The sequence below is a fragment of the Coloeus monedula genome, assembly GCF_965178545.1.
Source record: "Coloeus monedula genome assembly, chromosome: Z".
Lineage (NCBI taxonomy): Eukaryota > Metazoa > Chordata > Aves > Passeriformes > Corvidae > Coloeus > Coloeus monedula.
The window spans coordinates 84,289,622-84,315,664 of record NC_138822.1 but is presented as its reverse complement, the minus strand read 5'-3'; the positions used below and the strand labels follow the sequence as shown (position 1 = coordinate 84,315,664).

Below are 26,043 nucleotides of genomic sequence, written 5' to 3'. Positions count from 1 at the left end.
GCCCTGCCAGGGGCTCTGAGCTCTCCCTGGAGCCTTCTCTTGTGCAGCTGAACACCCCCAGCTGTCCCAGGCTGGCTCCATAGGGTAAGACTCATTAACCTAAACCCTTTCCATTCCTGTGCCAGCCTGTCCCCACTGATGTCCCAGCACTGGCACCCGGGGCTGCACTCTGTGGGTTCGTGACCTTGTGGCTCCCTTCCAACTCAGGATATTTTATGATTCTATGATTAAAGAACACCCTTTCTTGAGAAACTTTTAGTTATTTCACACTCTGCCACACAGGCGATCAGGCATTGGCACGGGCTGCCCACAAAGGCAGCGGACTCGCTGTCCCGAAAGGCAGCGGACCCGCCGTCCCCGGAGGTGCTCAGGAGGCGCCGGGCGGTGGCGCGGGGTGCCGCGGTGTGGTGGGTGAGGCGTTGCAGCGGCAGTGCTGGGTGCACAAGGGCGCTGGATGATCTGGAGGGTCTCTTCCAGCCCTGACGATCCCGCGGCCCCGGGACGCCCCTCAGCACCCCCGCCGCCATGATGCCACTTCCGTCCCGCGCGCGGGCCCGCAGCAACGGGCGGCGCCTCCGTCCGCCATGGCGGCGCGGCCCCTGCCCCGGCCCCTGCCCCTGCCCCGGCCCCGGCCCCAGCCCCGGCCCCGGCCCCAACCGCAGCCGCAGCCGCAGCCACAGCCCCCTTACTGTTCTCATACACTTAGACGCCGGGAGGTCACTGCTATCGCGCCGCGCGAGTTGGCGCTGGTGAGGGGCCGCGCCGGGGCTGCTCCGCTGCGGGGAGCTACGGGGACGTGGGGGCCGGAGCCCCAGAGCGGGGCCGGTGGGGCGGGGCCCTCTGGGAGCAGCCGGGAGGGGTCCCGGGGCGCCCGCTGCTGTGTGAGGGGTCCCGGGGCGCCCGGTACTGTGTGAGGGGTCCCGGGGCGCCCGCTGCTGTGTGAGGGGTCCCGGGGCGCCCGCTGCTGTGTGAGGGGTCCCGGGGCGCCCGGTACTGTGTGAGGGGTCCCGGGGCGCCCGCTGCTGTGTGAGGGGTCCCGGGGCGCCCGCTGCTGTGTGAGGGGTCCCGGGGCGCCCGGTACTGTGTGAGGGGTCCCGGGGCGCCCGCTGCTGTGTGAGGGGTCCCGGGGCGCCCGTAACTGTGTGAGGGGTCCCGGGGTGCCCGGTACTGTGTGAGGGGTCCTGGGGTGCCCGCTGCTGTCTGAGGGGTCCCGGGGTGCCCGGTACTGTGTGAGGGGACCCGGGGTGCCCGTAACTGTGTGAGGGGTTCCGGGGTGCCCGGTACTGTGTGAGGGGTCCCGGGGTGCCCGGTACTGTGTGAGGGGTCCTGCGGCGCCCGGTACTGTGTGAGGGGTTCCGGGGTGCCCGGTACTGTGTGAGGGGTCCTGGGGCGCCCGGTGCTGTCTGAGGGGTCCCGGGGTGCCCGCTGGTGTGTGAGGGGTCCCGGGGCGCCCGGTGCTGTGTGAGGGGACCCGGGGTGCCCGTAACTGTGTGAGGGGACCCGGGGTGCCCGGTACTGTGTGAGGGGACCCGGGGTTCCCGGTACTGTGTGAGGGGTCCCGGGGTGCCCGGTACTGTGTGAGGGGACCCGGGGTGCCCGCTGCTGTGTGAGGGGACCCGGGGTGCCCGGTACTGTGTGAGGGGTCCTGGGGTGCCCGCTGCTGTCTGAGGGGTCCCGGGGTGCCCGGTACTGTGTGAGGGGTCTCGGGGCGCCCGCTGCTGTGTTTGAAGGTCCCGAGGAGCCTGGTGCTGTGTGGGCTGGGGGTGTAGGCAGGGCTTGTCTAATTTAGGAGGAATTTCTTCACAGAATGGATGTTCAGGCCTTGGCACAGGCTGCCCAGGGAGGTGTTGGAGCCCCCATCCCTGGACGTGTCCAAGGAAGGACTGGACGTGGCATTTAGTGCTCTGGGCTGGGTGACAAGGTGGGGTTCGGGCACAGCTTGCACTTGATGATCTTGGAGCTCTTTTCCAGCCTCAGTGATTCTGTGATTACCCCCTAATTACCCTGAACTCATAATTTGGTGTTAGGTACTTATATGGTCATGAATTCAACTGAGAAACACCGAGATTAACAGTTTGTGTTTTCACCCATGAGTGGTTTGGGTTGGACGGGACCTTAAAGCCCATCCAGTGCCACCCCCTGCCATGGGCAGGGACACCTTCCACTGTCCCAGGCTGCTCCATGGCCCGTCCAACCTGGCCTTGGGCACTGCCAGGGATCCAGGGGCAGCCCCAGCTACTCTGGGCACCCTGTGCCAGGGCCTGCCCACCCTCACAATGAATAATTTCTTCTTCTATCTAGCCTAAAGTTTCCTTCTTTCACTTTGTACCCATTCCTCCTTGTCCTGTCACTTCAGTTCCTGATAAATAGCCCCTCTCTGAATTCACTGTAGGCCCCTGCAGATCCTGGAATGGTGCTGTGAGGTCTCCACGCTTTCTCCATTTCCTTTCTCTTGTAGATAGCCAAGCCCTCCAAGAGAGACATCGTCGAGGAGGCGATTTTGGCCGAGAGGGTGCGGGAGGAGGAGCACTGTGAACAAGAACGTGCCCTGCGGGTGTTCCGCCACTACCGCAATGTCTGCGACTGGCAGAAGGGCGGCGAGGACAAATGGATGCACCGCGCTGCCGAGAGGAAGGTCCGGGCAACTGTGCAGCAGTACCTGGAGGAGATCGATGTGAGAAGACAGAGGTAGCAAACAAGTAGCCGGTGCAGCGCCCCTGCTGTTTTCAGCTTCACTGTGTGCTCAGAGGGCAGGGTACTAGTGATATGTGTTCAGACACAGTAACTAGTGCAGCGGAGGTGGCGTTTGGAGCCTCCTGTCTGCCACATGGAAGGATAAAAGTAGTAGTATAGCACTTTCATTGCTTGGTTTTTAAAGGGAATGAAGAGTACCTTGATATAATCATAAAGTCGCAATTTTATAATCATAAAGTCGCTTTGGGTTGGAAGGGACCTTAAAACTCATCTCATTCCAAGTCCCCAGGCAGGGACACCTCCCACCTGACCAGGTTGCTCAACGCCCTGTCCAGCCTGGCCTGAAACGTTTCCAGGGATGGGGCACAGAATCATAGCATCCCAGTGTGGTTTGGGTTGGAAGGGATCATCTAGTACCACCCACCCTGCTGTGGACATCTGCAGCTTCTTTGGGTAGCAAAGTGTCAGAAATTCTCTCAGTTCAACTGAGGGTTCTCAGTTTAACGGGGGGTTTTGTTGTAAACTCATCAAGCTGATGTTTAGGTCCTACAAGTAACACTTTTCAGCATGGTCAGCTGAAAAAATAAAAAATTTTCAGAAGTCTTTCAAAAATATTAGAGGTGAAGCACATTGCTGCCATGTGAAGAGCAGAATTGTGCTGCATTGATGTTTGGAAAAAATCATGTGGTTTAATCTCTGAGTTATTCTTTCATGTCAAGTGACTTTGGAGCTGTGAAGGTTGTCAGTTTGGTGTCCTGGTCTGATGTGCCTTCAGGGGAATTGTACATGGATTCCACAGAACCACTGGGGTTATAAGGAACCTCCTGAGATGATCTGGTCCAACCCTGGAGTCACCTGGAGCGGGTTGTCCAGGAGTGTGTGTCCATTTGGGTTTTGCTTGTCTCCACACACAGAGACTGAATCACCTCTGTGGGCAGCCTGTCCGGTATTGGACCACACTCACAAAAAACAGAAAAAAAAAGGTGTTTTCTACTGTTCATTTGGAATTTCACATGGTTTAATTTGTGGCCACTGCCTTTTGCAGTGCCACTGGGCGCTACTGAGGAGAAGGTGTCTGTCTTTTCTGCATTGCCTCCCTTCAGGTGTTTATGTACATTGGTAAGATCCCTCTGCACCTTCTCTTCTCCAGGCTGGACAGTCCCAGCTCTCTCAGGAGAGAAGGAACTTCAGGGGAGATTCTCCCTTTGGGAGAGATGCTTCAGTCCCTTAGTGTCCCTCCACTGGGCTCCCTCCAGTAAGGCTGTGTCCTTCTGGTGCTGCAGAGCCCGGAGCCGGACCCAGCACTCGGGGTGGGGTCTCAGTAGTGCTGAGGCGAAGAATGCCCTCCCTGGACCTGCTCGCAGTGCTCCTCCTCCCGCAGCCCAGGGTGCCAGTGGCTTTCTTTGCCACAAGGGTGCATTGCTGGCTTGTGCTCCGCTTGTCTGCCGGGACCCCCAGCTCCCTTTCTGCTGAGACACTGCGGTATTTGGGCTGAAATTGGTGATTTCTGGATTCTGTAGTCCCTTGTAGGTTTCTCATTGCTGGGATTAACAGGGAGATAAATGATGGTGTGTTTAAAAATTGCCTATTTGACATAATTTTCTCATCAAAGATAATTCAGGATGAAGTGTTTTGTGGAGTGATGCTAAAATAGCAAAAGGTCGTTTTGAGAGAAGATACAATTATAGATGCATAGAGAAGGGAGGGATATCAGGGAAAGGTTCTTCCCCCAGAGGGTGCTGGGCACTGCCCAGGCTCCCCAGGGAATGGGCACGGCCCCGAGGCTGCCAGAGCTCCAGGAGCGTTTGGGCAGCGCTGCCAGGGATGCCCAGGGTGGGATTGTTGGGGTGTGTGTGCAGGGCCAGGGGCTGGAATGGATGATCCTGGTGGGTCCCTTCCAGCTCAGAAGATTCTGTGGGTCTATGCTGAAGGATAACAGTAGTACAAAATTGAATTTTGTCAGCTGGTGACAAATGTAGTCTGAGAATTAGAAGAATCTGATGAATGGGGGACTGAAGTTGTAAAGCAGCTTTGAAAGTGAGTTTGTAAGATCAGGAGTTTAAACCGTGCCTGGACAGAATCACTCATGTTGTGCTGTAAGATTCCCTCGATGGACACAACAGGAGTGATCCCCAAGTTAAAATATGATGTTCCCATCTTTCGCATTTACAAGAAGTGTTGAAAGGAGCCCAGTACCCATTTTGTGTTAATAACAAATACACTAAAACTTTATCCTTCAGCAGAAGGATTGATTTAGCTTTTATTCAAATGTTTTCATTACAGGCTTCGTGACTTTCTGGAGGCAGAGGAAAGTAGGCACTTTGCTGAAGTGAAAGCACTTGATCAAGAAAAGGCACAGGACAAAGAAGCAAAAATGAAGGAACAAGCAAAATTACTGAAAGAGAAGAGGGAGCAAGAAAGACTACAAGTGGTGGCTGAAAAACGAGAGCAACAGTTCAGGTATTGCCATAAAAATATCTTACAAAAGAGAATTTGCCCAAAGTAAATATAGAGGGACAATTTGAAAAGAAGGTGGCAGTAATAAACTGAGGAAGGAAAGATGCATGTGACTGAAACAGTAAGACGGAAAAAATCAAAGCAGTTAATTCTTGCAAGTGTAGTGTGTCCGTCCTCCTTGTCACATGTGAGCATCCCTGTGCTTCCACTTGCCAAGTCAGCCCTTTTTGTAAGTCCTGTTCCAGCTTTGTACTGTTGGAGTGAACAGGGTGCATGGAAGGTTAATTTGGCCTGAATCATGCTTACTAAGCTAATATGTCAAAGATCCCTGAAATGTTAAGATTATCCAAAAAGACAGTGTTTTTATTTATTGCATACTTTTCAAGAGTAGCAGCTGCAGCTAAGGTTTTAATGCAGCCTGAAGTTTTGTGCCAAATATTCCTGACTGAAAGCAGTAACTTGCAGGTGCTTATTAGGACCTGGGGCCTTGGCATGAAATCTGCCTTGTCCCATTCTTGGAAATCTGGTTTTCTGAGGGAGAGATGAAAGAAATAATAATGTTATTTAATTGTAATAATTTGGAGTGTCTTTCCCAGTCTCCCAAGGTACTGTGAAATCTATACCACCTGCTTCTCACGTGTGCATAAACTCTAATTAACTAATTCCACAGGTAAATGTTTGTTTAAATGTGGGGATTATTGTCTTAGACAGGTGTTAGAAGTGCATACACTGCCTAACTTCACATGATGGCTTGAAAATGTGGCCCTTGCTTTTTTGCAGCTTCGGGTTTGTTCTCTGTCTATCACACAAAGTGGTTGAAGCTCACTTTTAAAGTGGTTTGGAGGGGATGGTGCTGGAGTGCCTTTTATTTTGTACTTGTATCTTGTTTTACACACTGTTGCTGTTGGGGCAGTCATGACACACATGGACAGTGCCTCTTTCAAGGGGCAAAAAGCTGTTTATTAAACAAAGCAGCCTCTTTTATACACCTTTTGTATGTTATCATTCATGTTACAGGTTCATTGGCTGCTAAACTACTACAATAGACTCCTTGGCTATTACTGACTACAGCATACTACCATTGGCTACCGACAGCATAAGCATTCAAGCATTCAGAAGAATAACGGGTGCTGTTAATATGTTGCTGTTTCCTCCTGCTGTTTAACTCTCTTGCTTCTATTGATACTACATTCTCATGGGTAAAAACTAATCGTTTTTCTTCTCACAGACTTTTCTCACAGTCCCTCTCTAGCCAAAGTAACAGGCCTGGGCCGTAATTTTACAAAGGCAGCAAGGCCTTCATTTTATAAAGTTTTACTTAAATGCCACAACACACCGAGGAGATGTTATGTAGACACCTAAAGGTAGGTGTCTAAGTGTTGGTATCTTTATATTCACTGGGAATCTGCATTCCTGTTCTATTTAAAACTTCACTGAAATCAGGACAGTTACAGGAACCTAAAGTCAGCCTCAAACAGGTTTATCCTGTCCTGTCAGTTGAACTGCACCCCAGCCTCCACTGACTTTAATTAGGTTCCCATCGATCAGAGTGGGAATTTAGCACATATGTAAATTCCTGTTTAGATGTCTAATTTTAGACAGTTTAATTGCAAAATGAATCACACCACTGAACTGCATCATCTGGTGACACATACTTGAACTTTCATGCTGTAGTTGCCTGTCTTAATGTCTCAGGTCCTTTGTTTTCCCGGTGTACCCCTGCTGATCTATGGTTCACTCAGTCTCATGGGATTATTTCATCCTATTATTATCCTTTTACCTTTCCCACTCTGCTCTGGGATCTAAGCAATATTCATACCACACAGCATCCCATTAAAAAGTGTTGCTGAAGCATTCTGATGGCTGCAGGTTTTCAGCGGATTTGGAGGCAGTGAAAGCATCTCTTTTCACAGCTGTTGTGAGTGGCAGTCTTGCGGTATCTTTGCAAATACAGCTTCTGTTTGACTGTCCTGATGTAATGGGAATGCATTCCATGGTTAGTTCCTCTAGCTGTGTCCCTTTCTACTTTTAAATTAAGGTTCCTATAAAAGAACGAACTCTGATAAACACCAGCTGACAACAGTTCACCTTGTCTGTGACAGGTATCTGTCTTTGTGGATGTGTTTAGTTATATTCTAAAATCTTTTGTTCTATGTCCTTTTCCAGTGAGAAAGGAAGCCTCTGCTGTGGTGGTTGATTCTGATTAGATTGATAGCTTTTGATATCTCAATTTGCATGTGTTTGTATTGTTTAAGTAGCCCCAGGTCTGTTTTTCTCTCTGTTAGATGTTACTCTTCCTCCTAAACCATCTTGGTCCAGGCAGACATCTGGGAGCAGGATTTGCTGCTCAGGAGACCAACGCTTACCGAAAATCCACAATCCGGAGTCTGTAATTGTGTCACAGCCTGTCCTCTCGAGCAATGGGCTCCAATCCTCCTGGACTGCACCCCCCTAGCTGTAAAAGCTTTTTAACACTCACCCCAATACATTTATTTATAAACTATATAAATATGTAACAATATACTCTGCTGGTATATTGTGTACGTGATAAAACACATGCACAAAAAGAAATTTAAAAGGGTGAGGTAAAGATGAAATAAATGCTATTTTTTACTTTTTAATGTTATTTATTAATGGTACAAAACATATTCTCTTCCTGCATGCCCCCGTTTGGAAATTATTACCGCAGGGCACTCCCAGGAGCCCTGGCAAGTCAGTCCAGTAGCAGGTGGATATACATATAATTTTCTGTTTCTCTTTGCCTGTGGATTTACAACTATTTTGAATGTCCTTCTGAAACCTGATACAGACTTGTTTGTATTTCCTTTAACTCCAAGCAAGGTGCCCCATTCCTTTCAGGTATGGATTCTCAAACCTTGAGGTATAGGAGCTCCTACACTGTCATACATTATTCCAGAGCACTAAAAGGCAGCATTTGTAGCAGCTCTGTGGGCTGGTTGCCATGGCCTGAAGGTACAGGTGTAACAGCTCCTCAGTAGTAATGTTAACCAGGAGGAGTCCTTTGTCACTAGGTGACAGAGGGGACAAGGCTTGGACCGCTGGAGTCCTGCTGGAATTCATTTCCAGGAAGGGCTACCCCTTATCTGAGAAGATACTCAACCAGTGCTCGCCTGAGGGCATGTTCATCACTGGTAACTTTAAAGAAAACTGCAATGTCTTAACATTTGCATAAAACACATATCACATCCTCTTTCTTGTGGTAACATCAGAAGCATCCCTGTGGGGAATGTTGTTATCCCAGCAGCTTCGTGCTTCATTATCAAATGAATAAATAACTGGGGAGGATCTGTCTTTGGGAAGTAGCCGCATCCAGGCACAGTTTTAATGTTAAGAAGCTTAGGATAGCAAAGTGAGGAAGAAAACCCACCATCTGGGGGAGCAGATGTTTATAGGTTGGTGTAAAAGCTGCTTTGAGGGAATTATTTTGATGAAATTAAGCAATTACAGGGTTATTTTATATTAAAATTCTAACAATGCTGAACATAATTAACTTCTACTCCCCCCTGGGAATTCAATATATATCAGATTAGTTTGTAGTCACAGAAAAGAATAACTAGTTCTTTATTCCTTCAATGCTGAGAGAACTTTGAACCCATTGGGTTAAGGTAATACAGTTATTGCTAATGGTGTAAGATTTCGAATCTTAATAATGGCATGTTTCCCTCACAACATTTGAGAAATATGTTTTTCATGAATACTAATTAGTGCTGTGTTCTTTAATCACCACTAACTGCCGCCCAGGAGATGAAAGATAGATTCCAGTGGTAAAACATAAGAGGACCATCAATGGCATAGTACATTTGTTGACCTACTGGGAGGCAGGGGCACTCCTTGGAATGTGCTGTGGCTCATGGCATGCACATCCCTGTGCTGCTTTCTGCTTTTACCGTTGGGTTAAACAGTGGTCAGAAGGTTCCTGTCTCATCCAAGAGGTAAAACAACCATCCCTTTTCACCAGCCTGCACTGGCACTGAATTACAGCATCTTATCGTGGAATGATTTGGGTTGGAAGGGACCTTAAAAGTCATCTTCCTCATGGGCAGGGACACCTCCCACTGTCCCAGGCTGCTCCCAGCCCCAATGTCCAGCCTGGCCTTGGACACTGCCAGGGATCCAGGGGCAGCCCCAGCTGCTCTGGGCACCCTGGGCCAGGGCCTGCCCACCCTCACAGACAGCAATTCCCTTCCCAATATCCCATCCAGCCCTGCCCTCTGGCAGGGGGAAGCCATTCCCTGTGTCCTGTCCCTCCATGCCTTGTCCCCAGTCCCTGTGCAGCTCTCCTGGAGCCCCTTGAGGCCCTGCCAGGGGCTCTGAGCTCTCCCTGGAGCCTTCTCTTGTGCAGCTGAGCACCCCCAGCTGTCCCAGGCTGGCTGCAGAGCAGAGGGGCTCCAGCCCTGGAGCATCTCGGTGGCCTCCTCTGGACTGGCTGCAGCAGCTCCAGGTCCTTGTGCTGTTGTTCCCCAGGGCTGGGGCAGCTCTGCAGGTGGGGTCTCCCCTGAGCGGGGCAGAGGGGCAGAATCCCTCTGCCCTGCTGCCCACGCTGGGGATCAGCCCAGGGCACGGGGGGTTCAGGGCTGGAGCAGGTTCAGCACATACCAAGCAAAATGGAAATGTTTTCACAGCAGTGCTGTCCCTTTCATTGTTGGTGTATAGTGCCCTTCATCTTTCAGCACAGGCTCCATGGCACTGGGTGTTTTAGCCCAGAGCATGAAGGGAGAGATGCTTTTTTCCCCAGTGAAATGTGAGGCAGCAAGGGTTGAATGCCAACAGGGAGAAAATGTGGTGAGACCTCTGCTCTGAAAATTAAATAACTACCCTGATAAGGAGATTGGTAACATAATTGAGGTAGCTGCCTGATGAATATTTAATATTTTTGCTACACAGGATAGTCAGCTAAAGCTTGTGTAATGTCACAGTATTACACATTGTGCAGGTAACTACTGCTGCCATGAAGTTGTTCACGGTTCAGGCTATGATGTCTTCTGATGTCTGCTGTGAATTCTTAAATAGCTTTGCAATAATCTGTAGAGGATGGTTTCATTCAGCATGATATTGTGAGGTATCTTTTCACTTCAGAGCATTCACATGTGTTTGTCACACATCCTCAGAGCTTATAGATCCTTCACACTTGCAGGTCTTCACCTTCATCTGCCAGTTTCACATTCTAACTTTATGAAAATCTGTATCCTGTTTATAGAACAGAATTAAAATGCTTGCGGAGTGTTCAAATTAAATAATGTTTGATGGCATGTGTTGATTTCAATACTGCTTTGTTTGCAAAAATAAAAGCAGAATCTGCAATTAGTTCAGTGTTCTTCAACTGAAGATAAATTATCTCTTTATGTGCAACTCAGTTGCAGAGAGCAAATGAAAATTGAAATTTGCATTACCTGTTTGACTTTTTGCCTTCTCCAGGCTTTTATTGCAACTTGTCTGAATTATCCCATAGAACTTCACTTAAAAAAATTAATAATTTCTAGTGGTTCCTGCTCAACCGTGTAACCCACATTTCCATGCTCACAGTATTTTCTGAATATAAATGAGCTTTCAGATGACTTACAAACCTATTCTAAGTCTTCATTTGAATACAGACCAACCTATGTTTGAATAAGTGTAGTCTGCATGTGGTTTATGTGTTAACAAAAGGTATATATACACACACCACCCCCCTGCATGTTCCAGCTACATGGAGAGTGAGTACACATTGTGTTTATAATGTGTGGATATATTTTGTGTTCATTTACACTCACGGAATACCCCAAGTTGGGAGGGACCCACCAGGATCATCCATTCCAGCCCCTGGCCCTGCACACACACCCCAACAATCCCACCCTGGGCATCCCTGGCAGCGCTGTCCAAACGCTCCTGGAGCTCTGGCAGCCTCGGGGCCGTGCCCATTCCCTGGGGAGCCTGGGCAGTGCCCAGCACCCTCTGGGGGAAGAACCTTTCCCTGATCTCCAACCTAAACCTCCCTGGCACCGCTCCAGCCGTTGCCTGGGTCCTGTCCCTGTCATGGAGAGCAGAGCTCTCTGCTGCCTCTTCGCTTCCCCTTGTGAGGAGGTTGATTTAGACGTTTTAAAATTAATATCAAAACCTGCATCAAATCAGGCTCTCTGTGGTTCCTTAGGCCTCACAAGGAATCAGTGTCAGACCAGGGGTATAACTTGGCATCCTGAGTTGCTGTCTGTTGAGCAGTGATGAGCTGGGAGCCTCCATTCACCACACACCTCCGGACCTGCTTATTGTTTTGAGACTTTTTTTTAAAAACTTTTATGTTGCCTTCCAGAAACCGATGTGAAGAATATCGCATACACTGTAAAAAAAGGGGTGAGAAGGAGCTGAGTGACTGCCAGCTGGCCCAGCATACTCTGAAGGAGATGCTGAAAAAGGAAGAGAAGATGCAGGAGCAGAAGTTGGAAGAGATTTGTGAGAAGGAACTGTTGGCTAAGGATCAGGAAGCAGAGCTGAAGGCACAGGAAGTGGCAGCGCGGATCCGGGAAATGCTGGATGTGCGCGATGCCCAGGTGGCCGTGCACGACGCTCGCAGAGAGGAGGAGAAGCAGCTGATCAAAAAGGAGGCTGAATGGCTGGTAATTTCCGTAGCATTCTGCATTCAGGCTTGTGCAGAAGGCCCTTTTGATGACAGGCTTACTAGACATTTAGACTAATCCATACCTTATTTGTATCTTCACTGATTCCATTAGTATCTGAGCCTGTCCTGTTAAGCTAAGCCTCTTTTCCAGAGCTGTGGCAAAGGCCTTCCCGTTTACAGAGGGAAATACATCTTTTGAAACTTGGCACTCTAAAGGGTTTTGGCACTCAGAGTCTCTCAGAGCTGTTGTGGGAAATGGTAACATTTTTAAGCTTTTGCCAGACATCTTTGTCACTTTCTGATTTCCAGTTTCCTGCAGGATAGCAGGGGAGTCTTGTTTCCCAGCTGAAATATTTATTTTACATATTTTTTTAAACAAATTAGTAAGCAGCACCTAAGCTCTCTCACCTAATAGACCTGACTGCTGTTGAGCTCACATCACAGGAGGCATTTGGCTACTTTGGCCCAGCTGTTTGGCCACTACCCACTTTTTCATCGTATCTTTCCATCTATCTTGCTGTAGTTTTGCTGGCTTTAGTGGCGCTTGCTAGTTCAGTATTCTGTGTTGACTTTGAATTATGGGAGGCCATTTAGCTCAGACTCAGTCTTCATTTTGCAGCTATTTGTATGTAGAGGCTGAATGATCACACAGGATACTCTGTTAGACACTGGAAGCTGATGCTGGTGTCATATATACTTCCCTATTTTATAAAAATGAAGACAATAATGGATCTAAAGCTCTGAAGATGCTGGCTGTGAAATCGTGGAGTCCTTATTCCAAGCTAGACTGTAATGTTTTGCTTATTTAAAAACATGCAGAATAGAATTATTTTCTTTTAACAACGTCTAAGGCACTGCCAAACCTCCCAGGCAAAGAATGCTGTTCCTTCACTGGCCTTTTCAGAAAAACACTATTAGAATAGAAGACTCTGTATCTTCCCCTGGAGACAGCTGCCTGGGGCTCTGTCAAGGAGATACATTTCTGGTGAAGTGGTTGAGTCTCTGAAAAAAAAAAGCTTTCTTTGAAGGAGAGTTTCTGTATGGAAAATGGGATGTAATCCTTCCTCAGCAGAAGAGGAATGTGGCAGATGGCCTTGTTAGAAGTTTTTTATTGCAGACTGGTAACCCCTAATGACCAGGAATTTCATCTGGGTGAATGGACAGCTAAGTGTCCCTGTGCATAAAGGTTTCTCCTGGTTGTTGCAGTGAAAATAGAATATTTAGTGAAGGAAAACTTGCACCTTTGGCACGATAGACCGTAGGTGTGCACCAGGGTATCTCAGAAATGGATGACAGAGCAGAGACAGCAATTTTAGCATTAGCTATGTTACCTATATTAGCTGCCTTCCTCCTTTGTCTTATTTTTCTCTTAAAGAACTGTGATTTCTGGGAAAGTGATTGACTTCATTTTATCCTGACTGTAGTTTCATGAGTTTCTGCCACAGCACTTTGGTCCTGGCTTGCAGAGGGGCGGTTGGTAACCATTTCTTTGTACATTTGCAACGTTGTGTTACCCCAAGGAATAAACTTTCACTGATCCCATCCTTGGCTGCTCTCATAAAGCTTCACTGATGTCAGAATTCAGCCAAGGACACGGGCCAACTTGCACAGCAGACTGCTAACTATTTCTGCTTTATTTCCACCTTTACTGTTCAAAGCCTTTTGGGTTACTAATTCTATTCCTCAAATTATATATATATTGAGTTTCAAAGCTGTTTTACCAGCTTCTGAAAGTGAATTTGACAGTTCAGGCAGATATAAAGTTAGCCTTGGCTCTGAAATACTGCAAGAATCTGTGGGTGCTTTATGTCCAGCATAAAAAGGGATGTTCCTTAGGGAGTGCAGCTTCTGCTTCCATACAGGGAAGATTCGACATGCTGTTTATGACAAACCTGCTGATGCATTTTAGAAGACTCATTCACATTACAAAAGAGACATTTAATTTAAAAACAGGTTAACAAAAAACTGTGTGCCTTTGAGACAGCTGAAGCATGATTTCTGAGATGATATAATGCCAGTGATGGTCATGTGCCATGTTATGACTATGTTTCAGTGCAGCTGTGCTTGTACACTTACTCAGCTGCAAGATGTCCAGAAATTAGACTCATAAATTACTTATTGATGCTACTTTTGAATTTTTTGGGGGCTAAATAATCTTGAATATACACATACCTATCGAGGCATCGCAAATATGTGTTTCCGATTTGTCATTGTTTCTTTTTTAAGAACTCGGTTTCACTGTACATTTTTCCAATATAAAGTAGAATATAAAGTTCTTTCCAATATGAAGTGGAATATTTGAAACCGTGGAAATTCAGTAACTGCCCATCAGGATACAAGGATCCAATCACTGACTTGGTGCAGCCTTGTGTCCAGTAGAGATGCAATGCTCAGAACGCCCAGCGCAGGCACAGGACAGATAATATCTATGGAAACCGCAGGAATACGTGGCTCTGTTGTTTGTTAGTGCTTATGGCTGTGTAGGGAGGCTTGGATATAGATCACACGTGCTGCAATGATACTGACTTCCCTAAAGAGATGACTCTGTCTATCTGCCTGAAACATTTGGAAAACATCAGGCACAATACAGTTTTTGTATTGAAGTGCATATGATAATTACAGATGAAAATCCTGAATTCTAAGGAATGATACGCTAAAATGTTCAGGCTTTAACAGGTCTAGTGAATGACATTAATTCTGTGTTGTCAGCAAGGCGTTACTCCTCAGCGTTTCAATAAACTAACTCTAGCCACCACTTAGGTTGAAGTTGTGCAGTGATTTTACAAGCTAGCTACTTTTATCCTTGTAGGAAGAAGAGCTGCACCAGTTTAGGAAAGAAAATGAAGAGCTTGAAAGGAAGAAGCAACATCAGCAGAAGGAATGCAGGGAGATATGGCTCAAAGCAGCACGGGACAAGAAGAATCGTCTTGATGCAGAAAAGCAAACTGAACTTGCCGTAGAGAAGAAAATCTTGGAAGAAGATTTTCAGGACCCCGACAGGGAATATGAGAGAATTAAAAAAAAAAAAGTAAGGTGTTTAATTGTGAAACTGTGGGGTGATACCTCATCTAGACTAGTTCTGTGGCCCTGTGAACTGCACAGTGTAACAGAGAACAGACACAAGCCCTTTTCTCTGGACGAGATAATTCTTTTGTTGAACAGCCTGTTGCCTCTCCTCCTGCCAGTGCTCTGCACCTCTGCAGAAGCCCACTAGCTGTTAAAACCACAGCACTTTAAAGCCTGCTTTGCAATCGGCAAGGCTACCAGGCTGGATAAATGAAGTGGGGGCTGTCAGCAAATCCTGGCATTTTGTCCCTCCATGCTGATTTCGTTGTGTATAAATCACCTGAGCTTTATCATCCTTACGCAGCATGGACATAATAGAGGCCGGAAAACTATTTTTTGTTTCATGGACCTGATGTAGTAAGTATTTGTAACTGCAGAAGAAAGGAAATATTTAACTTACTGTAATTAATTAGTACTAAAAAGCTTTAAAATATTTAATAACTATATATAGATAGATGCAAACTTTCATGTTGTATTTTTTGAAGATGCCATGAATCAATGAATGTGTCTGTCATTTTCTGAAGTTAAAACAAGTAGATTGGCCAACTCCAGTGTGCAAATGAGTCTCAGGATCTTTAGGACACAGCAGAGAGCTGCATCCGTTGCTCTGCTTGAGGTGTTTAGAAGCTCATGTAGGTTAGGAAAGTTGTATCAAGTCAATGTTAGACTTTGCTGCAGAATTAGAGGAGGTGATATTTATTGTATTTATTGGATCCCAAGGCTTCTAATGCAGGTGATAGTGGAGTAGGTTGGTCAGCTATGGAAAATCTCTAAAATGGGTGTGTTGTAGGCAGCTGAGCTGCTATGGGGAAAGGGATCACTCTATTTATTCTGTTCACGTGCTGTCGTCTGGCTAGGTAGAGGACTCTGAGCAGTTCTTTCCCATGGCAGGTTTTGGAATCGAGCTCTGGGTTCCTAGCTCCCACACTGGCTGGGAACCACCACTTCTCTTCAGGTTTTGAAAGGCTTTTTAAACTAATTTACTCAGATATGCAAATGTCTGTGTGTTTGCAGCAAGTGCTGTTAAAGGAGCAACTTACATACCTGGAACATATGGCTGAACAGCTGAGGAAGGAGAAGGAGCGAGAAAGAGAAGACGAGAAGCTCTTCAAGGAAGAGAGGGATCAGGTTTGGGCCGAGAAGGTTGAGAAAATGAAACTAGAGAGGGAGGCTCGATTTCAGCTGCTGAGAGATGTCGTGAAGACAAGAGAGCTGCAGATGGAGGAGAAGTGTAAGTGGTTGAACACGTGTCTGGGCAGGGGCAGTACAGCACCCTGCTGCTGGGAACAGCATCTGGCCCAGCACACACAGGCTGTGTGATAGAGTGGACAACAATGTGATCCTCCCTGAACCTGTTCCTAAAATTCACTCCTACGCTAATTTCCTATTGCCATCACCAGAGCAAAGCCTAGTAAAGTATTGCATGGGCAAATGGTCATCATTATTAACTATATTATTATGAAGTCCTAAATGTGAAAACTTTCCAGTTCTGAGTGGATGAAAAACAAGCTGAGAATACACTTGCTGTTGTTTGTGTGGTTCTTCAGAATAGCTTTATTCTTTATTTAGGCTACTTAGCCCAAATGCAGTCTCACTGTCCCTTCAAGCTTAGCAGTGCTGTTACCTTCTAAAAGTATTTTTGGTATTGTTTTCCAGTGCAGAAAAAAGCAGAGAGGCAAATAGAGATTGCTGAAGAGAAGAATGCAGTGGCTAAAGCAGTCAGAGAATTCGAACATGAAGAAGAAGAAAAACGTAAAAGGTATTTTTCTTCTATGTCATTAGTTCATTTCTTTGCAGATCAATCTTTTAAACTTGTGAGCAAGCTATTTCTTTTTTTCTGATAACTCTGCCTGGGTGGACTTCCTTCTATTTAGAGAGTCTTTACCACCATGCACCTTATCAGTTCCAAACTGCTCAGTAGCAGACCTGTAATACTGCAGTTGGTATTAAGTCATTAATTCTGACTTCGGACAATAGTGGTACATATCCTTGTGTTGATCTTTTTGGGTCATCATGGGACTTACATCAATCATATTTACTGAACACATCCCCTCATACTCTGAGCTGTTGTTACGAGTGGCAGAGGTTTGGGGAGGAGGGTTAATGAAAGGTTTGTTTGTTCCTGCCCCAGGAGAGCTAGTGTGTCCGGGCTTATTGCTAAACTCCACCCACAGACATCCCTTGAACAATCCTGTGTCAGCCACCAAAACACCAGGCTGCAGCACATAACCCGGCTGCATGGGGCTCTCCGTGCCTCACAGCGCCTCTGGATCAGCAGATCCTTACACGCAGTAGCTGGAATGTTCCTCTGGGTGTCATGCAAAGCCTTGGGCAAAGTGCCTTATCTCACTTACTACTCTTTTGTACTCCTGCCCTTTCTCCACTCTTGTCCGGGGGATACAAGTAGCTCCTTCCCGAGCCGGTATCTGTTGTGTTCTCTGAGGGCTTTATTGGGAACAATCTCCTGGCTGTGGCAGAAATGTCATTCTTGTGAAGGAAACACGCTGGGCTCCAGCTGGGATATGCTCCACTTAGCAGAGATGGCACTCAGCAGTGTCAGGACAGGTTTGTGGCTCAGCTCCGTTGAGTTAGTGCACAGGTCCTGACTACTTTGTTGGCAATTACGTGTCTGTATGACTCCTGCTCCAGAAGGGCCTGAACATCTAAGACTTCCTCTGCTTCTCTCCAGAGTAAAAGCAGTACACATCTCCTGAGGTGGAATGGAAGGTTGATTTCTTCTGACAGCCACTTCCAGGAGTATCAGTGCCGCAGGGACTCGTTCTTCTTAGGAGGGTGCGGATGGGTGTCACTAGCAGCACTGAGCCCGAGCCAGGCACGGACTGAGTCCAGCACTGTTATCATCTGTCCTCTCACTGTTGCTGTGAGGAGCAGAAAAGGCACGCTGATTACAGGGAGTTGTTCTTTCTGGTCAAGCACCAGTTTTACAGTCTGCTTTATAGGATACAACAGAATGCAGTTAATTCTCTGAAGAACATAAGGTTAGCACATAGCATTTGGTTAATAGTGGCAGTTATTCTCAACAGCTAAAAGGAGCTTTGAACGGTTCTTTAGTCTAAGCTCGAATGCTAACAGATTACATAATAATAATAATTACCCACACCACTTAAATAACCTATTCATTTGGCATTTCCAGAAAAATACAGAAGGCCAAAGAATACCGAGACCAGCTCACAACTCAAATTGCCTATCAACAGTGGCTCCACAAAGTTGAGGAAGATGAGAGGAAGAAAGAACATGAATCAAATATGGAAGCAGAGAGAGAGTACCAAGAAAGGGTACAGTTCATTCTGTCAATGCCCAACGAGTCCATAGTAAAGCCCCCCACTACGAAGAAAGCACTGATGCCTGACTCTTGAGGGCATCACTCACTATGATATTTTAGCTCACTCAGTTGCCTTTAGAAACATTTTCTTAGGATGCTTACACCTGACTTGAGTTGGAAGATCTGTCTCCACTGTGATACTCAAAACATTTAATTGGAAATTACAAGAAACATAGTATTTTAAATTTTATTTTTCCCCCATGGATTTTTTTTTGACAAATCTGATCCAATCCAAACTGCTTGACATTTTAATTCAAGAATGCTGTCTGCCCTCTGCAATACGATAGTGAATTATTATGACATAAATAATGCACAGGCATTCATTAAAATCTGCACAAAGAAAATTTGTAGAAAACTTTGAGCAAACCTTTATTAAAATGCCTTTCAAACAAAATCCTTTTCTTTGTATTTAGATAAAAAGTATAAAACTCTGAATGTATTTTACTGTGGGATGGACATTAAAAAGCTGATCCTCTTTTGCACAGATTCTGGTAGCTGTTGAAATGATCTGTGGAATACTGGAGTCCCAAGTCTGTGAGTCCTCTGCTTGGGCAGAATTAAGTGTGCAGGGCTGCTGTTAGACCTGTCTTGTAAAAATGTTTATTCTCTATAATTTTCACGGCACCTCTGCCTCTCTGGGCTTCCTTGGATTGTTACCACTGCCACACTCTGAACACATAGAACAGGGGCGCTGAGCACCACCACCATTTTGAGACAGCAACACAGAAGCTGGCTGGATGTCCCCAGGAAGGTGTTGGCGGATTTTGGCAGTGTGAAGCAGGGACACCTTGCTGGCCTCTCTGTGCCCATGCCAGTGGCCAGAGTGCCCCTAAAGCAGGAGGAGCAGTGGGTGACACAGGAAGCATGGGTGGGAGCAACCCAGCTGCTCCCCATGGTGCTGCCCTTGACCAGCTCCTTGCTATGTATTTCCTTGGTTTTTCCTCTGTCCTTTTCAGAGGAGGGAAGTGAAGAATCCATGTAAAACCTCTTACCCTTTCTTGCTCACAGACTTTGTGGCATTTGGAAATGTTTTATATACTTTTTTTCATTTTTCCATATGAGTCTTTGCTGCTGCTTATCTGCAGTTGTTTCTCTCTCTTTCAGCTTTTCTGCTTCCCATCTTTCCTCCAGCTCCTGCTTTTTCACCCTTTTCTTCTGAAACTTCCATCTCTCACTAACCACTTCCTCTACCATTTTTGTCCTCCTGCCTTCCTTTTCAGCGTGTGGCTCCCTGTTGGCTAAACCGGGCTGTGTTTTTGTTGTGTGAGGACACGAATGGATGCACAGAGGAGCTGATAAATAGCTGGGATCAGAGCTCAGGAGCCCCAGATTCCAGACATCTTGGAACAAATTAGGAATGAACAGCCTGCAAAGTTGTCTGATCTTGGTTTAAAGCAGACACCAAGTTGACAAACGGTTTTTTTTCCTGTGGAGAAAAAAGCCAGGTGGAGATGTACTAATCTGAAACAGTATCAGTGGTCTTTCAGCAACCCAGCTAATTCTGGGTGTAAATGGTGGAAGAACCTGGCCCTGCTGAGGGGAAAAGGAGTGTGGTGGGATTTTATCATTGCTTACAGACAAAACTTCCTGAGTCAGGAGATGGAAGAGAGACAAGTCCACGGGAACTGTTACCATCCCAACAGGGGACCAGACAGACCAGAGCAGTGCCTCTCATAGCTTGTTCCTTGGATTTCATGGATCGAAACAGGGTTTGTCCTATGGATACTGAGGAAGGAAGCTGCCAAGAGGGTGAAACATCGGGCTGGGAGAGGTAGGTTGATTCAGGCTGTCGAGCCTTTACATGGTGCTTTTCAGCAGCCATCTCCAGAGCGACACAGAGGACATACACTGCTCCTCCTGTTTTGCAGGTGGGAAAGGCTATCTCAGATAAAGGAAACAGTTTCATCAGTCCAGAGAGCTGAGGTAGTCACAGTTTTGTGCTCTCACCTCTGAGTCAAATTGGCAGAATGATTAAGAGATTAATTTCCTGGTCTGCCGTAGACTCCTGGAGTAGCCCGTGCAAGCAATGTAGATTTTCCTTTACTATTGTGACCTCTCTGAAAAATGAAGATAATAGCACATTCAGAATGCCAGGATTAATTAAAGCATGTTATTAAAGGCTGTGACATTTGTTGGGTACACCCGATAGGAGAGATAAAAAAAATACCACATTGGTGAGCTTTGTGAATTTGAGTCATCCAGAACCATAATAAATCTCCTTCTTTAATAAAATAATAACTCAGAAGAGGTGGTCAGAGCTATCAAATATTTATAGAGTGTCTGAGCTCCTGCTCATGGAGGCAAATTTCCTCTGCAGTGAACATGAGGTCTGCACAAGATTAAAAGATCAGACTGGAAGAAGTTTGTCTTCAGCAGGAGTGAATTCCCATGGGATAATGGGCAACTAAACTCTTCTGAGGGAGAACTGCTGGTGGACGAACGTCTTGCTGGGGCTGAACCCTTTGCTGCCAAGAGCTTTGTAGGCTTCAGGTTGGTCCAGAAGAACTGGTGAGGCTGGGTGGGTCAGAATGTCCCTGAGAAGCACCTTCTCGCTGCCCCTCACAGTCAGATGAGCGATGCAGTGAGAATGATTTTCTCTGTCGAGACTGAAGTTTCCTTAATCCTGCTGATTTCCATCTTCTTCCAGCTCCTTGGATGTCCTTGCAGTAAACTGGGCAAATAGGGCACCAAGCAGAACGTGCTTCAAAGCGTGGTCGAGCATTTGTCTGCCTCGGGCCAGCGCTCACGTTACACTTCTTACAGGTCACCAGGCAGCAACGAGCCAAACGGATCTGAATTGTGGCTTGCAGGTGCCGGGAACCTCCGGAGTGTTAGTTGCTGCTCCTGAGTGTGGAATTTCCTGCCCCGGTGAGCAATCCTGCAGGCAAACCATCTATTAAACCCTGAGTACAGGGACACTGCTGGTGAGGAAAGCAGTCTGGCCCAGGGCAGGGTGAGCTTGCCCTGCACCAGGGCTCTGAGCCACGCAGAGACAGAGCCACTGGCATTTAGAAACCTGGCAGTTACAGCCTCTTCACTTAGACAGTACCAGAGCTTTGCAAAATATTCTTCCCGGTGTTTTTTAATTAAATTTTTCACCTTGACAGAGGAAGAGCAGAGGTGTGGAGTGTGTGGGTGACTTGCCTTGTGGCAGGGCTGGGAATGCCAGTCACTGATCACATCATCCCAGACTCACTCCAGGGTTTGAATCCTCAGCATCTCCCAAGGCTTTAAGACTTTCCTACATCCACCCATCTGCTCACAAGGGCTTTTATACTGACCCCAGGGCTTTCTGTGGTGATGTTTTTGGCCACATACAAGATGATGATTTCTGGAGTGGTTCCCTGTGTCCTGTGCTGGCTTGGAGTGGTGCCCTGTGACATGGTGCCCCTGCTGTCTGGGGCTGGGCTGCAGAGATTTGGACAGAATCAATTCTATTTGCAGGAATGTTAATTATTCATTGCTTTAACACCTGGAATAATTTATCATTACTTTAACCCAGGTAGGAATATGTGCTGCAGAAACAGCCAGAAACATGCCCAGGGTACAGTGACATTGCCAGTGCCACAGATTGCCCAGATGTAGCACGTGGTGACTTTTGCTTGGCCCAGGAGGAATGAAATCCAGATTCGAGGTCTTTGGGACATCTTTGCATGCAAAAATTCAGGACCTGGGTTTGTACTTAGCAACAGCCAGCTGTGTTCTGATGACATTTAGAGTGGTCAGAATTGATGCTCCTCACTGGCTTGTGCCATCACCTGTCCATCAATCCAGCTGTTCCTGAGTGTACATTACAACACAGGGACAAGGCCAGGGCCTTAAAACTAACTCCAACCCATCCTGTACTTGCAAAGAATCCACTGTCTCTGCTTAAAGGGGAAGAAACTCTGTTATTTAGTTCATTTTTACCTCAAGATACCTTCCATGTGAATGCAAGAGGGGATACCATAAACTGCTATTTAAGAGCCCGTGCTTGTTAAATTTGATTAACACGAGTTTTGATTCCCAAATGGAAAGAAGCTTCTGTCTCCTGGAGGAGACAATTTCAAGCAACTCAGCAGTTAGGATGTACTTCAGGGATTCTGTATGTATTTTGGGGTTTTTAGTTTCTGAGTTTAATTAAAGTTTTAGATTAATGGAGAATCACATGTGACACCAGCTGGTATTTCATGGGAATGGCTGTGCTTTGCCTCTGGGCTATCACTGCTACCCTGGCTTCTCTGAAAGCTTTGCTTCTAATTGCACCAGTGCTCCACATTTTGTTTCTGCAGTTGATTTAATGAAATGAGAGGAGCAAGTTTTGTTTGCCTGACAAAGCTCTCTTGGAGGCTTTGCAGAGATTATGCTGTCAAATTTTCCCAGGGTAATTTTGAGACATGGTGCAGTCTTTTTCTCCCCTTCCTTCCTCCTTCCCAGACTTCCCCCAGAGCCACCTGCAATTTTTTTGGATTCATCAAGGGTATCAGAGCCAGAAAAGAGAGTTATCTGCAATGCCGGCTGTCCTTTCACCAAGTCAGCACTGCTTCCTGCCAGGCTCTGGGGTGAAAGAGGGAAAATATGACAAAGGGGAGAGTTTTATCCCCCAGGGGACAAGAAGCAGAGCGTGGGATGCCACCAGTGATCACTTTGAGGAAAGGCTGTGCGTGCCCTGTGAGTGGCACAGCCTGAAACCACGGGAGGAGGGATCCCAGTGACAGAGTAAACAGCTGTGACAGAGAACAGGATCCGCTGAGCGTGGTTTCTGCCTGCTCAGTTAATATGCAAAATACCTTGAATTATAAAGAATAGCAGTAGCGGTTAATTAGGACTACTTTGCATTTCATTGTCCTTCTCAGGCTCTAAAAGTGCCGTATAAGCATGAATTGCAGAACAGGGTGCTCCCGTGGAATGGAGGGAAGCAGCATGGCCACAGATTGACAGGCTGGGATCAGTTTGGGGCTGTTGCTGTGGAAGTCGCGATTCGTGCCATCGATGTGGGAGTGACACACAAGCAGTGCCCAGGAGCAGAGGTGTTGGTGGGACCCCAGACTCACCTGCAGGCAGGAGAAGACAGAGAAAAACCTATCCCTGGCACATTCTCTGAGTGGATTTCCAGTGGGTTCATGAGCGCAGTGCTCCTGTCCCGGAACAGGTGTGTCCCGGCAAAGGACACCCCAGTAATGCCGTCCCCCACACCCCAAAGTGTGGGTGAACCCCAGAGGCGGGTGGGGGATGGAAAACCCGAAAATCACCAAGGCGCACCTGCTTGGGGCTTAATTACTCTTCTTCTGTGAGGAAGGAAGATGGATAAAAGGTAAAAAATCCCCAAATGCAGCACCAACCTACGCTGCCGGGGGACCCTGCCCGGTGAGCGCCGGAGCCGGGCGGGATGCTGAGGACTGCTGGGGAAGCGGCCGAGAAGAAAAAATATTTATTAGAAAGAGCTTTTTTCTTTTTTTAAAAAAAAAAAGAAATAAAAAAAGCCGAGGCGAAAGGAACGGAAGAGAGCCGAGCCAAGCCGCCCCATACCTGAGCGGGGCGCGGCGGAGGCGGAGCGGTGCTGCCTCCTCCTCCTCCTCCTCCTCCTCCTCCTCCTCCTTCTCCTCCTCCTCCTTGCTGCTGCTGCTGCCGCTGCCGCTCCCTTCCCGTGCCCGCGCCCGGCCGGCCGCAGCGGGTGTAAAGGTCGGAGTGTCGGAGTGTCCGTGTGTCCGTGCGGCGGTCGGTCCGGCCGCCCGCCGCCCCCATGCCCCGCGCTTAGCGCCGCCCGCCCCGGCCATGTCCACCACGCAGCTCTACACCAAGGTGAGCGGGGAGGGGGCGCGGGGGGCTCTGCGGGTGCCTCTCCGTGTTCCTTCTGTCCTGTGGGGGGGCTGCTTCCCAGTCCTGGAGGGGCCCCGCAACTTTCCCCGCACACGCCGGGACGGCGGCCGCAGGTGCGCGGGATGCGGAGGGGGCATCCCCGGCGTCCCCCCGCGGGTCCCGGCCCCCTCCCGGTCCCTCGGCGTTTCACCCACCTGGGTTCTCTGCGATGGAGGGTGAACTTCGCCCGTAGGTCGCGGTAGTGGTGGCGGTGGCCTCGCCCTCCGTGCGCTCCGTCACCTGCGCGGCCAAAACACTCTCAGCCTCCCCGGATCCCCCCGGAATAATTCTTTCCTCCTGTATCCCTAAGCCACGGGGGTGCAGGGGGAGGAAGATGCAGTCCTTAGAATCACAGAATCGCAGAGCGAGTGCCGTAACTCACCGAAACGCTTCCGAGGTGTCCGGTTTCCAGAGTCCTTTCTGTTCCGCAACTCCTGGATGTGATCCCTCGGCAGGGGTGCGATGGGACGCACCCGCTTCCTCATGGCAGCCAGGGAAGGTGACATGGCTGGTGGCCTGGCTGGGCACTGCTCTCCGACGGGCCCGATGCTTCCCAGGGGGAAGGTGTGCTCTCAAAAAGTAGTCATGGTGGTAACTGGAGACTCAGGTGCTGTTTTTTAAAGCAGAGCCTGAGGTGTGGGCAAGAAAATCACTGTTTCCACTCTGGTTTAATTTTTTTGTTATTTTGTGGCTGTGGGATACTTGGGTATTCCCAGCCCTTGGCCAACCCAGGCTGTGGATGCTTCCCTCCCACACAGTTCGGGGCTTTCCACCCCTCTTCCCAGAGAGGTTTGTGTCCAGAGAGATCTTTGCCGATTGACTTGTCCCGATGAAAGAGCTCCTCGCAGGCAGCGCAAGATCCGCCTGGCTTGGAGCTCTCTCTGCTGTGGAGAGAGCCCTCTCCCTGCGCTCGGCATCTTCCCGGGGCTGCTCGGGGGTGCTGCGGGCAGCCGGGATCCAGGGAATGTGCTCTGTCAAAGCCATCAATAATGCTGGGCAGGGGCTCATCGCGAGTAGTGCTGGCTTCAGGAAAGGTTTTGCTGCGTAGAGTGTCAGCTTCATGTGTTGTCATAATGAGAATTTTAGTGTTTTAGATTCTTCCTGTGACCGTGCTCAGCTCAGGGAGGTGCTGCCAGATTGGCACCAGGAACCACTTTCTGTCTCTCGGGCTTAACTTCGCTGCAGATTTCTGCTTCTGTAACTCATTTTGCCAACAGCTTTTTAATGTAATGTCGGGGGCTGCCACGTATCTTTTTCTTTGGCTGTCACTATCAAAGGGGTGCGGGATGAATGGTGGATCTGGCAGCTCCTCCTTTGAACCTGTGGGGATTGCAGAAGCCCCGCTGGACTGAGCTGGGCTGTCTGTGAGCAGGGTGACCTCCATCCTTCTTGGGAGTGCTTTAAAAACAAAGTTTGGAAAATCTTTCTCCCTTGGAAAATCCAGAGAGGAGCTGAAGTAAAGCTGTGGCTGAAGGGCTCTGATGTGCCGACCGCAGCATCTTTTAGGATGAGAGCATGGATGTGATGGCAAGCATCCCTGGGGAGGAGGGAGGTTGGCTCCAGGTGCTGTGTTATCCCTATTTATGGGCTGATTAAATCAACCTGGTTAATTGATTTTTAACTTGATGAGCAGGTAGTTAACCTGTGTTGTCTTTTTTGCATTGCCTCGGTTTATATTCCTGTTGATCTGTTGAACAGGTGTAAGATGCCTCCTGGGGCATTGCTTGGGATCCTGTTGCTGTTTAGGGACTTTCTGATGAGGAAGTGGTGGGGATTTGGTGGCCACCTGTGTGTGTTGTTAACTTTAGGTTTATTTTTAAAAACAACAAAGTCTCTCGGTGAGAGCAGGTGTTCCAACACTGGCCCTTCTGCTGTTGCCTGTCGGTTCTGCAGGAGCATTCTAGGGATGCAGCTGGTTTTTTAGGTGGTGGGGCCATGGGCTGGGACCCACATGGGTCATTTGTGCAGCTGAGTCATGGTGAAGTTTAGGACTGTCCTGCTGCGCTGTCTGCTGCATGGGGCCTCTGCCAGC

General features: G+C 48.0%; 3 protein-coding genes across 3 annotated transcripts in view; all 3 read left to right on the top strand.

Annotated features, from left to right (window-relative positions):
• Window positions 1-26,043, top strand: part of LOC309585102 (large ribosomal subunit protein uL22) — a 369,655-nt gene that overhangs the window by 64,331 nt on the left and 279,281 nt on the right. The gene's annotated exons all lie outside the window — the stretch shown is intronic.
• CFAP53 (cilia and flagella associated protein 53) lies at window positions 1,801-18,207 on the top strand (the record flags this gene model as incomplete). The annotated part of the gene is made up of 8 exons (XM_082301723.1): window positions 1,801-1,921; window positions 2,459-2,688; window positions 4,978-5,154; window positions 11,459-11,762; window positions 14,574-14,792; window positions 15,845-16,061; window positions 16,487-16,589; window positions 17,985-18,207. The coding sequence occupies exons 2-8, from the start codon at window positions 2,612-2,614 to the stop codon at window positions 18,205-18,207; spliced, it is 1,320 nt and encodes a 439-aa protein (XP_082157849.1). The 5' UTR covers window positions 1,801-1,921; window positions 2,459-2,611.
• Window positions 23,928-26,043, top strand: part of MYO5B (myosin VB) — a gene marked incomplete at both ends in the record, with an annotated part of 146,343 nt that continues 144,227 nt past the window's right edge. Inside the window, one exon of the mRNA XM_082301027.1 lies at window positions 23,928-23,954. Coding sequence (XP_082157153.1) covers window positions 23,928-23,954 — 27 coding nt within the window. The remainder of the gene's footprint in view (window positions 23,955-26,043) is intronic.